This window comes from Acomys minous (assembly GCF_964271855.1).
Source record: "Acomys minous genome assembly, chromosome: 18".
NCBI lineage: Eukaryota > Metazoa > Chordata > Mammalia > Rodentia > Muridae > Acomys > Acomys minous.
In genome coordinates this window covers 12,790,284-12,806,748 of record NC_140501.1, presented here as the reverse complement: position 1 = coordinate 12,806,748, position 16,465 = coordinate 12,790,284, and the positions used below count along the sequence as shown (strand labels likewise).

Here is a 16,465-nt window from a genome sequence, read left to right as displayed (position 1 = left end):
TTAAGTTTGGTTTGATGTCATTCATATGGAAAACTGAAAAGTTTAGTTCTGTTTGTAAATGTTATATGTGTTTATGTTTGTGTATGTGTGTGTGTGTGTGTGTGTGTGTGTGTGTATTGAACAAAAGCCTACTGTGCACATACAAATGGAGCTAGCCTTTTCTATGTGCAGGGAGCACAATGAAGAGATATTCATGGAATGAGTAAATCACAGCTCAGAGAAACTGATTGAAACCCAGTTGAAAATGGTTTTCATTTTAGTTTTATTGAAGTGAGCAGTAATTTTTAAACTTTCTTAAAAGGCACCCAAGAATAATTATTTTGTGAACCAAAAATATACAAAACTGTACAGAATAAATAGCTCATAGAAATCTAGTGATACCTTCTTGTAAAATAAAGCTACACTGTCCCTCTCCTGAGGCAACTAAAACACTTACCTGTAGCAGGACCTTCTGCTACTAATCTATGGCATCTATCAGTGTATGTCAACAAAAATAAAGCAATTTTTACTATTCATTTTATACTTTTGAATTTCTTTTCACAAAAGACATATTTTAATCATTGTCACCCAGTTGTACAAATAATTAACACTATGAAAGGAATCAACCTTACTAAGTGCCTTATTCATATATACAGTAGAATTTCAGTAGCATTTAAAACAATATCCACAAAAGAGACTGTTAAACACAAATGACATACCTTACTTTCACAGCAGCTTTACATCAAAAGAAATCACACACAATATGTGTAGATTAAACTAACATGTTTGCATATTTATTCCCAATGAAATATTTGTCATCTTGTGTCTTAATTCATTAAGCTTAAGCTTTGCTTTCCTTTATTCTTTGTTGAGAATTTTGAATCACTAATGGCCCATATAATTACAAAATTTACATTTATATTTACTGTTGCCATTTTAAAATTTAAATTCCAATACTTTTTGTTTTATTGTGAAAAATTTAGTGACAATGAAAATTTCTGACATATATGTTGATTATGAATATATCCCTTACATACTATATACATATATATTATACAGGTATATTCTGAACTGGTGAAATCTAATTTTATTCAGCCATGGTTAAAGTATTCAAGAACACTGGAGCTATTTAGATATTCAGTCCTTTTGGTGTGCAAGAGGAATTCTATGAAATACTTTGAAATATATAGAGAAATACTACTATAATCCTTGCATCAGTTATATGCAAGGGCTTGTTTTATTTGAAACAGGCTTAATTGCCCGAAGATAATGCCATGGCTTCCTCAACAATCCCTGAGTTTCACTTTCTTTTTTATCTCCCATAGGATTACTGCTGTGCTGAATTTTGATTGATGACAACCATGTAAGGCACTTATTTCCAAGGTTTGGACTTAAGTCAGCATCACAGTATTTCTGCCAATGACTACAAATTGCCCCTCTATGTTTGCTGCTCCAAGACTTCTAAATAGTCAGGTTCAGCATGCAAGTTAGCTTTGAGTTCAAAATATTCATTTTTAGTCTGCTCCACCAATACCTTCCTTGGTCGTGAGTACATCAATGTTTCCATTAATTTCAGCTCCTCATGTGCTCCAGGATAGTTAACCTCCACATCTGGTTGGAGCTGAGCGATGTTTTTTCTTAGATACTCTGTGATGCCCAGTTGCTGAAGTTCTCTTTCTTTCTCCAAAATGTTCCTGTATAACGAACTTGCATCCTGAAAGGATAGGAAGTCTGTTGGTTGGTCTGTAGTTTTGTATTTCGTATTTGAACCTGTAAGTGGTGAATGATTTTCCCGTTCTAACAGGCTTCTCTGAAGATGTTTTGCATCATTTCCTTCTTTATCGTTCCTTTCTTCAATTTCTTCCAAATGCTTCGGACCAAAAGATGGACTTCTGTAGACGTGAACCATGGGGCTCACCATGTGCTGCTCATAGAGAGAGGAAGAGGGTCTTTCTGTTGTGTGGTGGGTTGTTTTGTGACCATACATGCTGTACTGCAAGTGTACAGGACTGTTGTCTCTCATTTGCTCATCCACCTTTTTCTTTTTATATCTTCTCCTACGGTGGAGGACAAGAACCACTATTCCTGCAGCACAGAATACAATAGTTATGAACACAATCAAAAGTCCTAATATTAGAACCGATAGGGGAACAGCATCAGTGAGAGAACTTAAAATAGTCCCAGCTGTGTCGGCTGCCATTGTGGGAGAAGTGACAATAATGAAACTAGTCTGAGTTGGCAGTGAAGGGTTATTCACTAAACCAGGGCAAAGAAGTTCACTGTTGAGGGCTTTTAGTTCCTTTTTGTCGAGATGCCCTGGGGAGGTGCAGAGGATGTCATCTGTCATTGTATTCTTGCCAAGCTTGTGTATCCACTGCTGCAATCCAACCAAGTCACAGGAGCAGTCCCAGGGGTTATCCTCAAGGTCAATCTGGGTCAACAAATCAAGATCATCTAAGATGTTACTTACAGGTAAATGGGTGAATTGGTTTGTTTTAAGATTTACTCTAGTTAGAGGAATACCTAAAAAAATATGTGGTGGTAAAACTTGGAGGAGGTTGTTATTTAAATAAAGAACTTTCAGTTTAGGCATTGGGTTGAAGGTCCCAGGTAATATTTCCTTTACTGCATTGTATTCAAGGTACAAATATTCAAGGCTGTGAAGACCAAGAAACATGCCTTTATTTAGTTTGGTAAGATGATTGCCATTGAGATAGAGCTTCTGTAGTCTTGTTAGATTCATAAACGATCCTTCTTCAAGAACTTCAATACGATTGTTTCCCAGGTGAAGCATTTCCAAGGTGAAATACTCCACCAAGTCAGACTTCATTAAGGTATGAATAATATTGCCTGCAAGAATCAGCTTCCTGGGATTGTGTGGAGGAGGCTGTAAATCTGACAAGCTTTCAATATTGCGCTCCTGACAGTGGATTAGAAGTCCTGATGGGCTGAGGACTTTGCAGTTACAGGGAATAGGACAGTAAGGTACTGGAAGCTGAGTAGATGGCTTTGTAAGGTAAGGTACCAAACCCGGTGCTTTGGTAGGTTGTTTTAAAATGGATGTGTTCTTGGTTGATAGGCGGCTGTCACCTGTTGAAGATGTTATGGCAAGCAAAGATCCTGATGGGTCCTCATGTTCTTCATAGAGTGGTGGACTAGGACAAATAGATTCCTTTTTCAGGCGACTCAGTATACTCCCTTTGAAAAGAGGAGGACTGTTGCACACAATGTCCCCGATTATAGACTGTGGAGGCATGTTTTCTAACCAGTTCTTTAGCTGCAATAATTCACAATTGCAGGCCCACTTATTGTCCTCCAACTGCAGATCCAGTATCCGGCCAATGTGTTCTAAAAAACCAACATAAGGTAATGTTTGCAACTGATTTCCGCGAAGATCTAGATGGGTTAAAGGGACAAATCGAAATATGTTTGGAGGAAGACTTTCAATAGCATTGTCATTTAAAATTAACACTTTCAGCCTGTTGAGCTTGCTGAAGGCACTTGGTTCAATTACTGTAATAAAATTATTATCAGCTTGCAAAAATTCGAGGTTTTCCAAACCATGGAAGGTATCCTCTTTAAGAATTTCCAAAGAATTGTGATTGATGTGAAGTTGCTTAAGAAGCCCAAGGCCATTGAATGCACCAGTCTCAATATCTGCAATGTTGTTAAATCCAAGGTGTATGGAAAGTGCATTTGTAAGCCCAGAAAAGTCATTTGTGTGAAGCATTGTCAAGCCATTATTTAATAAAATTAAGTGGAAAGGTCGTGATGGTGGCACAGTTATTTGGGATAATTTAGTGATGCCTTTTTCTTCACAATTTATTAGCATAATGCCATCCTTCTCTTCACAATTGCAAAGAGTGTCACAAGAGCCCCTGACTGTGGGCATTGGTGATTGGGACTGTAGAGACAGACAAGCAATGAGAGATGGATAAAGAAGATAAATCCACAGCTTCATGGTGTCCTATGGGTGAAACTGAGTCTGCAAAAAAAATGCAATAACAAGGTCTTTTAATGGGCAAAAGCAGGGAGCTGTGTATGACAGTTTTTTTTTATACAAAGAAAACTACTGTGAAGCTCTGAATAGCTTGTTGTATCTACTTTTTCTTTCAGTATTTAAATCACTATTTACAGAGTTGTTAACTTAACCTTAACTTGTATCTTGCTCAAAATTTGGGACTATTAAAATTTATAACACGTCATCAGCAGTTGTGATGAAAAGTGATAAAGATTCTGGATTTCACAGGTTAGAAAATGGCTTCCTCACTAACTGGATACTTAGTCATTGTCCAAAATTGAATAAGTGAATTTGACTTTTTTGACTTGACTATTTTCGTCTTGAAGAAAATTTCCATGAATGTCAGAAATACACACACACACACACAGACACACACACACACATATGATAATATAACGAACACTGGGGATAAAAAATGATGAAAAGTGTGTATATATTTGCATATGCATGCATGTTTTCATGGCCCTGATATAATAATTACTTATGTATAAACATAATCTGTTTTAACTTGTCTGGTTTTGCAAAATATATGCATATTACTGAAAATTCATTTAAAAAGATTAAGGAATATTGTCTTTAGTTATAAAGTAAAACATAGTATTATAAGAATGACTTAATTTTGGCTCTTCTTTCTGAGGCACTTTGTATGAGCATCTGAGTATCAAATTTATATGTTTAAGAACACCCATATTTAAAAAAACTCACACCTTATTTTGGATTTCTAGATGTGAGATACTTCCTGCTACTTTGCAATTTCATCATGAATGAAATAAAACTTAACTAAACAAAGAGAAAACAATCATTAACATGCATTTCAGTATTCTGTTAAACAAAACAAAATATTGCATCCTGTAAAAGTCTGGCCAATAACTTGAAAAGGATACATTTAGCAGGCTGTAGGACACTGAATGTCATTGCCCAATCAAGCCTTTAATAAGGCATATGTTTTCAAGCAAGGAGCTCTGAAGTAAACTGCACTCTTTTAAAGCTGTTCTAGGATATGGTTTAGTTGTTCTTCAATGATAAGTTAGGAAACAATCATTTGTTCCAGTTCACACAAAATTAATTACAAGCATATCAGCAATCCTCAGGAAGACTCACTTTGAAATTATTGCAGTGACAAGAGAAACACATATAACTCTAAATATTCTGAATATATGTAAACTTTTCCCTTTCAATACTGTAGATAATATATAAACTAACCTTAGTTAAAAGATTTACAAACACATAAACTATCCCAGATTTAGTGAATAAGGCTGGAAATAAACCTTGGCTCCTCAAAATACATTATTTCCTTGGAAGGTTACAGCCCAAAGTTTCTGGAAGGCAAGAGTCAACTGAAGGAACAAAGCAATACAAAGCTTTTGCGTGTCAAGGCAAAATCAGGAGGCTTTACATGGCCACAGGGAGACAGACTAATTTTAAACAATTCCAAGTACTCTGCTCAGAACTGAGGAGCCTGTGTTGGAGCTATGAGCTTGTGCTTTGCCTCACAAATGTCTAACTTATTCATAAATCCCTAACAAGGAGTTTGATATATTCCATCAACTGCACATCCTGAGAACACGGTAAATACTTTCCAGATGGGAAGAGCTTATTTTTATCTTATAAGCAATTTATGCAATTCAAAATGTGCATGGAAGAGTTTTTAATCTTTTCAGAAATGTACACAGTTTTTAAGAATCGACCTCTGTTGTTCATGTTTAATATAATTATCTTAAAATAGTCATAATTTCATTTGTATATTTTCAAAGACTACATAATATCATGACAGAACCTTACAAAAGTATCATACAAAGTTCAAAGCATTGTGTCATATTGTGCCCATACTTGAAATTCAACCGTAGCATTTAATCATCCTCCAGGAAGCACACACTTTTAGTTTCTAACAACAAACTGCATGTTTAAAAATAATAATGGCATATTATGATATCTGTTCTTCCGTACAGTCAGCTGTTGAACTAAATGCCCCTTGCTCAGAACAGGCATCTGCTACAGTGTTAGCTTGGCCAGTGAACAAAAATGAAACTGAGTATCCTTTAAGGAAAAGATGCATGCGTGTGTGTGTGTGTGTGTGTGTGTGTGTGTGTGAGAGAGAGAGAGAGAGAGAGAGAGAGAGAGAGAGAGAGAGAGAGAGAGAGAGAGAGAGATTCACCCACTTCAAGATTATGCAAATATCATGATAGGAAAAAGCTGGGGAAATTGCTCTTACCTGTAAAGCAGACACTTCCTGGCGCTATCTGAAATGCAGAGCTGAACAAGGTGTCCAAAGTCAATCAGTTTCTTTATGTAAAAATAAATGCAGACCACAGGACCACAGTTCACTTTCTCTTCAAATATCACTTTTTGTCAAGTCTCATAGCTTCCGAAGAAGTTGAAGCATCTGGTCAAAGACAAAACACTGAGCACTTATTTTCATTGAAAGTCTTGCAGGCAGAGCACACACTGGAACATGCTGAAGCTGTAGTCCTTCTCCCCTCAATTAATATTCACGGCATACTTCACAGCTATGCTGACTTTGTTTTGCATATAGTTAACCATTGACAAGCTGCTGATCACAGTAAATAAACAAGATGCTTTGCCGGAGTGCTCACTCTTGCTTTCTTTGGTTGTAGAGCCGGACTGCTGTAATGCTCTCCTTCCTCTCCTTCCTGTCTTTCTAGTTAGCTCAGTTTGTTATTAGTCAGATTGCCAAGGACTGGGAGGTAGGCGTAAATAAAGAGACTTCTTGGCTTTTGACTCAGCCTTTAAGCCCGTCCCCATCAGAAGTGCTTTAATCTGCCAGTGTCATATAACACAGGAGACAGCTCCACCTTGGGACTGTTCAACTCCTCCTATTTCTGCAAATGGTCTTTGTACTGCTTTTCTACCAAACAGGGAACAAACTGATTTTGATAGAAATAATCACATGTGGCTTTAGTGCTTAATAATGTATTTTGTTATGAAAGAAAGATGAATTAATAGTGTTGCAATAATTTCTTGCACAGCAGTGTACTGTACACACACGCACATATTCACACACACACTGAAATGACAAGCATGCTGCCTGCAGAATTGGTACTTCCTGTCGTTTTTTGCCTGTTGTTTTGAGTTGAAATTGGGCACTAATTAAATTTTTAAGATACAAATGCAAACGCTTTCCTGAAAAAACATGGCTTTTTCTCTCACCATCTTAAAAATAAATCAAAAATCTTATGTGTGACTCAGGGTTTCAGGCTTCATTATTTTTCCCCCTAGAGCTAATGCTTTATAATGAAGCTAAATATTAGGGGTGGCTGCTGCTTCTGTTTTATTCAGACTTTTTTTTTATAATGGAAGTGCAATTATTTTAAAAGGTATTTAAATAAATAAGAATATTTACCTTGGTTTTAAGCTTCATGTCACATTTCTAAATATGAAATTGTATTAAACAAATAAAAATGAATCAAGTTATTTCTATAGTAACTGTAAGATTCTGATTTTCTGAATGAGCTGAGAAAAAATAAATGTTCCTAAATCATTCATATTTAAAAATTATGCTTCCTCAGTTCTTAAAGTTTTAAAGTCTTTCTACTGGATCACAGATTTTAGATTACTTACTTCTCCAATGGCTTGCTTATAAAAATAATTTCATAGCCTTCCAAATGGTTAATATTTTATTCTTAAAATGAATATATTCTTTCTCTAAAAACATTCTATTTAGGTTTACTCTTCTTAAAGATTTGGGACACCATATTCCTAAGCCTGTCTTATTTCTGAGAAATTCACTAAGGAAATTTAATGATATTTAAATCATCAAAGAAGAAGAATGACAAATGGATTATTATTCACTGATTGACAGTAGGTGACATTGGGTGCATTAAAATGAGGTAATGTCAAGAGGGTAAGAAAAAAGTGAGAAATAAGAGTATAAACAGAGGCAATTGGACTAAGATTAGAGAATCACTTTCTCAGTTTGTACTAATGGATGAATTCCAACCTACTCAGTAGTATGGATAGGTATGTATAAAATTGAATTGTCACCAATCAAAAATTAAGAGAGCAGCCATGTGGCCATAGTGCATGCCTTGCCTTTAATCCCAGCACTTGGAAGGCAAAGACAGGCAGATCTCTATGAGTTCGAAACCAGCCTTAGCTACAAACTGATCCCAGGACTGTTGGGCCCTTTTATACTGAGAAGCCCTGACTCAAAAAACTGAGGAGAGAGAGAGAGAGAGAGAGAGAGAGAGAGAGAGAGAGAGAGAGGAAGAGAGAGAGAGAGAGAGAGGAAGAGAAGAGAGGAAGAGAGAGATAATGAGAGAGAGAGAGAGAGAGAGAGAGAGAGAGAGAGAGAGAGAGAGAGAGGACAGACACACAGACACACAGACAGACACACAGAGAGATAGAGAGAGACAGAGAGAGACAAAGGAGAAACCCCAACCATCTTTAAAGAATATAATATTCTCACTCATTATTTCATATTTCGAGGAAGGACCATTAGAAAAAGACAAGTCTGGGATGAAAATTTCTTCTGACAACTGAAAGTATGTCTGTGCTTTGACATATTTACCTAGTTTTAGCCAATTTGAACATACAACTGTTTTTAGTAGCAAAAATTTTAAGTACCGAATTTTTAATTCCTTAGCTGTGCATTATTATTTTGGTGCAGAATTACTGTTTAATAATTAGCAATAGAAAAGGAGTGAAGAGGCTTTTGATCCTGTCAGGCTGAGAGTATGTCTCAGTGGCAGAAGCTTACCCAGGGTTAGGAAGGCCTTGGTTTTATTCTCAGCACCGAAACAAAATTCACTTGTTTTATAACTTTATAAAACAGATTTATTTAATTATTATTTATACTTATTCTCTCTGCATGTGAGCCAGCAGGGCAGAAGAGGGCATCATATCTCATTGTAGATGGTTGTCAGTCAACATGTGGTTTCTGGGAATTGAACGCAGGACCTTTGGAAGAACAGACAGTACTCTTAACCTCTAAGCTGTCTCTCCAGCCCCTGTTTTGTAACTTTTAACCAGAGCAAGAAAATTTATTTTTAGTACAATCTGTAACATTTAATGCAAATAATAATAATAAGGTTGATAAAACATTTCTAAGCATTGTCTCAGTGTTAGTTAAAAACAAACCTTAGAACAGTCACAATGATTGTATGTAAGCCTATTCCTTATGCCTTACTAAGTGCATCAGTAATTTCATTAGATAGATAGAAAACTACAAACCATTAATGTCAGGTGTGTATTAGTATCTGATGACCTCAATATATTTCCTCAGTTTTTTTCTGTTATAAAAACTCCAAAGTTGAAATCAAATCATCAGCAAACAGCATAATGTGTTTTCTATCTTCCCACCTTTACTCATTAACTCCAGGATGGGAGATAGTCAAAATTAATGTGAAATTTCTGTCTCCGTCTCCGTCTCCGTCTCCGTCTCCCTCCCTCCCTCCCTCCCTCCCTCCCTCCCTCCCTCTCTCTCTCTCTCTCTCTCTCTCTCTCTCTCTCTCTCTCTCTCTCTCTGTCTTTCTCTCTTTCTCTTTCTCTTCCTCACATCTATCTATCTATCTATCTATCTATCTATCTATCTATCTAAAACATCTCTCTTTACATATGTTTAAATATCCAGTGTAAATTTGAAACAGTTTTCTTTAAATGGAGTATATCATGCAGCCAGAGGAAATGAGCCTAGTTTTGGTAGGCCCTTCAGAGAAGGGGGAAGTCAGCTCATTGATTGTTACTAAGATTTATGGTGCAGAGTTGCACACTTTCCTGCTTTCTTGTAGGAAACAGAAGCCATATTAATTGCTAAAAATCAAAGTTGAGATGAGCATGACATTTATGAAAATTTGTGCCTCTGGGAAACATAGAATTAGAAGGCAGATACAAAGCAGAGGAAAGAGTAGAAGGAAGGAAAAAAGGATGAAAGTAAGAAGGAAGGAAGGAAAGAAAGAGAGAGGAAACAAAGGACCATGGTTGTGTTTCTCAAGTGGTATTTGCCAGCATTCATGAACCTCTTTTTCAGTTTTCAATATTGCATTATATCCTGGAGAGCCACATTAGAGGAATTGTCTAGATAAGAGTGACCAGGCAACATGTTTGTGGGGAATTGGTTTTTAAAAAGTAATTTATTTTCTTATTCACTTTTACATCCCAATCATAGCCCCCTTCCTCCTCTCCTCCTGGGGTCCCATCCTCTTTCCCTCTTCCCCAATTCCCCCTCACTTACTCCCCAGAAAAAGGGGAGTTCTCCCATCTACCCACCCCAGAACACTAGGTTGCTTCAGAATATCCTGTACATGATGGCCTGGCAAGGGAGCCCCACCAGGCAGAAGTGATAAAAAATGCACAGAACAGAGTGTTTGTCAGAGATAGCCCTAAATTGCCTGACTAGGGGACCCTCATTAAGGCCAAAGTGTCCATGTAGTACAAATGTATGGGGCCTAGGTCCAGTCTGTGCATGGTCCTTTTTTTGGTGCTTTCAATAGGCAAAAAGCCCTCTTGGCTCCAGGTTAGTTTCCCATGTTGGTCTCCTTACGGGACCTCTCTCTCCTCCAAGCCCTTCCTTTCCTCCCACCCCCTTCCACAAGGCTCCCTTTGCTCCACCCAATGTTCAGCTGTGAGTCTCAGCATCTGGTTAGATCCATCGGTGAGTGGAGTCTCTCAGAGGACAACTATGCTAGGATCCTATCTGCAGACAAAGCACAGTGTCTTTAAAAGTGTCAGGGGTTGGCTCTCTCTCATGTGTAGTTCTCAGTTTAGGGCAGGCATTGATTTGAAATTCCCTCAGTCATCTGCTCTATACTTGCCTGTATTTTAGGCAGGGTAGATTTTGGGTGGACATTTTTGTGGCTGGGTTGGTGTTCCTCTCCCTTCACTAGGAGTCTTGTTTGATTAGAGAGTGGCCTCTTCAGTCTTCATGACCCCTGCTACTAGAGGTCTCACCACCCTGTACCCACCCTGAAGCCTACTCCATCATAGGCCTCACCTGTGGAGAACTGTTTCAATTGTTAATTGACTCAGAAAGACTCAGGCCCTAGTTGGGTGTTTCATAGGCAGTCCTGACTGCATAATGAAGAAAGGTAGGCAAGAAGTGGCAGCAGTGATATATCTGTTCCTTTCTGCTCTTTACTGTGAATACAATGTGAGTGTCCTGACTTTATGTTCCTGAAGTAACAAAGTGTAAAATGAAATTTTAAGTAAAATGAAAGTTATTCCTGCTAAGTTACTTTTCTTTTCTTTATTGTGAATGTTAGCTTTTATTTTTATTTATTTATTTATTTATTTATTTATTTATTTATTTTGTTAATTTATTCTTGTTACATCTCAATGGTTATCCCATCCCTTGTATCCTCCCATTCTTCCCTCCCTCCCATTTCCCCCTTATTCCCCTCCCCTATGACTGTTCCTGAGGGGGATTACCTCCCCCTATATATGTTCATAGGGTATCAAGTCTCTTCTTGGTAACCTGCTGTCCTTCCTCTGAGTGCCACCAGGTCTCCCCCTCCAGGGGACATGGTCAAATGTGAGGCACCAGAGTATGTGAGAAAGTAATATCCCACTCTCCACTCTACTGTGGAGAATGTCCTGTCCATTGTCTAGATCTGGGTAGAGGTTTAAGGTTTACCGCCTGTATTGTCCTTGGCTGGTGCCTTAGTTTGAGCAGGACCCCTGGGCCCAAATCTGTCTATCATAATGTTCTTCTTGTAGGTTTCTAGGGCCCTCTGGATCCTTCTACTTTGCTATTCTTACATGCTTCTCTCATCTAGAGTCCCACTAGGATGTCCTCCCCTTTGGTATATACTTACTTATATCTGCATACTAGCCCAAGGGGCATGTCCCATGAAAGCCTTCACTTATCAGGAAACTGGGGCTAAGTTACTTTTCATGAAGGTGTTTACTCACATCCTCAGAAATGATGTTAGAATACTTCATACGGGGTTACATGGAAAATGTTAGAGGTCGGCACTATGCTGCTAGTTTCCATGAGTATGATTTGAGCAGGTGTGATTTGGAAGTTGAAAACGCAGCTGAGAGTACTCTCACCAGCTTGGCCTGTGGGTAGGGCTGTGGTTCATTTCTTAAACTCGTATTGATGTGAAAGGGCCCAACCCATTGTGGGTGGTGCCACCCTTTAGTAGATGTTTCTGGGCTGTATAAAAAATAAGACTGAACAAGTAATTGGAAATAAGCCAGTGAGTAGCACTCTGTGGTCCCTGCATCTGCTCTTGGCCCTTGTCCTGCCTTGAGTTTTTGTTCTGACTACTATGGACTGCACAATGGGTTGTAAACTGAAATGAAGCCCTTTTACCTCATGTTGTTTTACCACAAGATTAGAGTGCTAGCTAAGACTGACAGTACAATTGTAAGTTCAAGGATATGCTTAGCTACATAGTGAGTAAGAGCCCAGACTGGGCTAGATGAACATATCGCAATAATATATATTTATCCAATTATCACTGGATTAATTGTACCTCAGAAAACATGGGCACTGATTTTAGAGTAATGTTTAAGTGTTAAAGTGAACTATTTAGGACTGAGCTGGTTTCTGAAATCTTAAGAATTGCAGAGATAGACGTCTGGGTCATTTTTGACACAATATAGGATATAATTAAATGTTTTAGATGGAAATAAAAATCTCAGCAACACTTCGGGAATGAGAAACCCACAAGTAGACTGCAAATGTTTACTAGATGTTTTGTCATGTGAAGCAAAATTTAAACACAGATCTTTTAATAAGTGTCATTTTTAAGAACTAGTAAAGTCATATTTTAAAAAATTCAATTCAAATATTCAAAACAGCTATCATCTTGTTTTGTATACTCCATAGCTTATTTACATTTATAATAATGTTAACAAAACAAAATATAAATCAATATAAATCAAAGATTAAATAGATGCTAATGAAGTGACTTGTGCGTTGCTTTACACAAATTCTTTGACAAATTTATCTATCACTACATGCAGAGATACAGGCAGTTGGTGACTGCTGATTCTAGAGAATCAGTAGTATTTTTTTTAAAAAAAATAACTATTTATGATCATCAGTGTTTGCATGTATGTGTGGGGAGGGACTATGTGCTACAGGCTAAAGATGAAGATAAGATGACAGAGTTCTGGCATTGGCTCACTCTTTCCTCTTTTATATGAGTTCATTGGATTTAATTCAGGTCTATAAGATTACATAAAAATGCCATTATGTGCTGGGCTATTTTACTGGTCCCCCATACAAAATATCTATGAACATTAGTAAATAAATATTTAATATAACTTGTTCAAACATATTTTCTTTTTCTTTTTTTATTTTTTATTTTTTGCTTTTCTTTTTTTAAATTTTAGTTTATTAATTTATTCTTGTTACATCTCAATGGTTATCCTATCCCTTGTATCCTCCCATTCCTCCCTCCCTCCCATTTTCCCTTTATTCTCCTCCCCTATGACTGTGACTGAGGGAGACTTCCTCTCCCTTTATATGCTTGTAGGGTATCAAGTCTCTTCTTGGTAACCTGCTATCCTTCCTCTGTGTGCTACCAGATCTCCCCCTCCAGGAGACATGGTCAAATATGAGGCAGCAGAGTACGTGTGAAAGGAGGAACGAAACTCAAACATATTTTCTTTAAATGTCTATATATGGATTGAAATGAGTTTATCTCATTAAAAAAAATAAACAACCTGAAATTACATTTTCCAATAAACCCAAAGCTGAATGTCACCTTACATATTTATTTTGACACCATATTTTACATTTTATAAAACAATTTACATCAATAAAATGAAATTTTTTAGAGAAGAATGGGTAAAGTTTGCCTAATTACAAAATTTGAAACTATAATCAGGAAGTAAAATACACTCTACTCCAGGAAAATTCCCATTTATCTGCCTCTATGTTCTTAGAAAGAGTGGTCTGTCTGTCTCCAAGAAACCATATTGTCTGTTTGTTTTATGCATTTATTTATACATATCATATTGATACAGCATATAAAATCAATTTTTATTAAAAGAATTAATAGGAATTATAATTGTCTCAAGGAGAACTGAATGGTAGGTAAGCTTTGATATACTACCTGCCAAATTATAGCTGTTTTCTTTTGTCTATAAGAACTTATTTCCTCTGTTTATTGTAGAGTCACAGTGAGACTCCAGTGAGATATAAGTCACAGTGAGATATAAATTTAAATTAATTATAACTAATAAAATGTATTTTAATACTTTTAAAAAACAATTGTTCTTACATGAACTTATTTTACTAAAACCTGAAAAACCTTCATAATTAATACAACAAGCAATGGATGGGTGAGTGGATCTCATTATTCTGTGAAATCCCAAATTGAGGTTTCCTGCACACTATGGAAGGGCACAATCATTGTTTCAGTTGACATGCACAGATACTAAAGAAGGTGCTTGCGAAGGTCACCAAATCAACATATTTCATCTGTGATATATTTTTAGTTTCCAGTGATAAATAGATACAATAATAATCTTATGTGAAGAGAACAGGGACCTAAGATGGGCTACTTGAAATGAAAAGCCTACAAGTAGAACATTATGATAGGCAGATTTGGGCCCAGGGGTCCCGCTCAAACTAAGGCGCCAGCCAAGGACAATACAGGCGGTAAACCTTAAGCCCCTACCCAGATCTAGCCAATGGACAGAACACTCCCCACAGTAGAGTGGAGAGTGGGATATGACTTTCTCACATACTCTGGTGCCTCACCTTTGACCATGTCCCCTGGAGGGGGAGACCTGGTGGCAATCACAGGAAGGACAGCAGGTTACCAAGAAGAGACTTGATACCCTATGAGCATATAGAGGGGGAGGTAATCCCCCTCAGGAACAGTCATAGGGGAGGGGAATAAGGGGAAATTGGGAGGGAGGGAAGAATGGGAGGATACAAGGGATGGGATAACCATTGAGATGTAACAAGAATAAATTAATAAAGGGGGAAAAAAAAAGAAAAGTAATTACTCAATTTTATATTGGTTTGGGTACAAATAAATTACTTGGTATGATAATTTGGAAGTGCTAACACGTAATATTGATAAGATTGGTAAAATAATTGGTAAGGTACAAGTTTATGGAGAATTGGCAGTTCTTGCTTCAACAGGTGAATCAGAGCACCACATAGGTTGAAATACTAGCCTTGATCATAGTGAAATTTAAGTAAACATAATATTCTGAATCAATGATGTTATCACTGGGAAACTAATTACTAAGTTAAAGAGGGAAAGAATTAATGGTGACAGTCTTATTTAATAACGTTCAAACTTTTAGGGAATAGTAATTTTGCTCTAAATCTCAAAACAAAAATATTATACTTTTAATATAAAATTCTTTTACTTGATCTTTTTGTCCATTTCATACAGGAGTACTACATTTTTAGCATTTTGGCCCCTTCCTTGTCATCCTCCAACTCTTCTATGCCCCCTACTCTCACTCAAGTTCATGAACTTTTCTTAATTCCTTGTTACATATTTGCAATCATATATGTATGTGCACAAAACCTGCTGGCAACCAAGCAATGACTTCAGTTCACAGGTTATGTGAATGGGAAAATCTCATGAGGAACCTCCCCTACATGAGGTACTCCAGACAATTAATGCAATTGAGCAAGGAAGATTGTTTTTTTTTTTTCCAGTGTGATGCCCTAATAGGTTACGCAACACCAAGTGGTCAGTTCTAAACACATATATGCATGAGCATAGAAAAATGTTTGAAGTATTACAGAACTCAGAGAACAAACCTTTGAGTGATAAATTTTCCTCACATAAAAAGTGAAAATATTCTCTCAAAGCAGACCTACACTTATGCTACATTTATGCATTTTATACTTTATATTAAATCACACACGAAAACTGTAGGGTGTAAAGATCTATATGAGCATTTAAAATATAATGTAGATATCCAGTCTCTGATTTTTCCATCTGCACCTTCACTTTCACACTTCCAATATATTCCAAATTTTTTCTTACAAAAAAATTGAACTTTCCAGAGGTTATAGTCCAAAACTGTAAATACCAAAAAAGTTTTGGGAATTCTGTTCATCAGAAAAACGAGGAAACAGTTTCTATAGTTTCTATGTATTTCTATACTAAAATATGGCAATAATGAATATAAAATTTTAATACTTATTAAACTTGAATAAAGTTAAGATTATTATGATCAAATTATTCTATTAAATTTTAATTATTTCATAAAATACATTTTGATTTTATGGAGCAGAGGAGACTATATTACAAGAATCATTAGGATTAAATATTAGATATATTTATATTACATCACATCAGATTATTTGCTGCCCAGTAAAATGAATAAAATTTTATTTACACAGAAGGCTTGTTGAAACTAACACTTAGACTACACATTTGTTCATCTCAAAAAAGTGTGAAGTTTAAAGTCATTGAAAGACAATGAATGTAGTAATAACAGTCTTTGAAGCACTACATTTTTGTTGATGAATAAATATCAGAAACATATTTTTCATATGGCTTATCACTTTCTCGGTAG

General features: G+C 36.5%; 1 protein-coding gene across 1 annotated transcript; it reads right to left on the bottom strand.

Moving 5' to 3' along the window:
• Nucleotides 1-230: 230 nt before the first annotated feature.
• SLITRK6 (SLIT and NTRK like family member 6) lies at nt 231-6,795 on the bottom strand. The gene is made up of 2 exons (XM_084768002.1): nt 6,213-6,795; nt 231-3,964 (listed from the first exon to the last, which is right to left on the bottom strand). Exon 2 carries the CDS (start codon nt 3,938-3,940, stop codon nt 1,418-1,420), a length of 2,523 nt encoding a protein of 840 aa, XP_084624128.1. The 5' UTR covers nt 3,941-3,964; nt 6,213-6,795; the 3' UTR covers nt 231-1,417.
• Between the last annotated feature and the right edge of the window lie 9,670 nt (nt 6,796-16,465).

Bases quoted from the DNA above. Each gene is read 5' to 3' on its own strand.
- SLITRK6 (XM_084768002.1), bottom strand. From the start codon at position 3,940: ATGAAGCTGTGGATTTATCTTCTTTATCCATCTCTCATTGCTTGTCTG.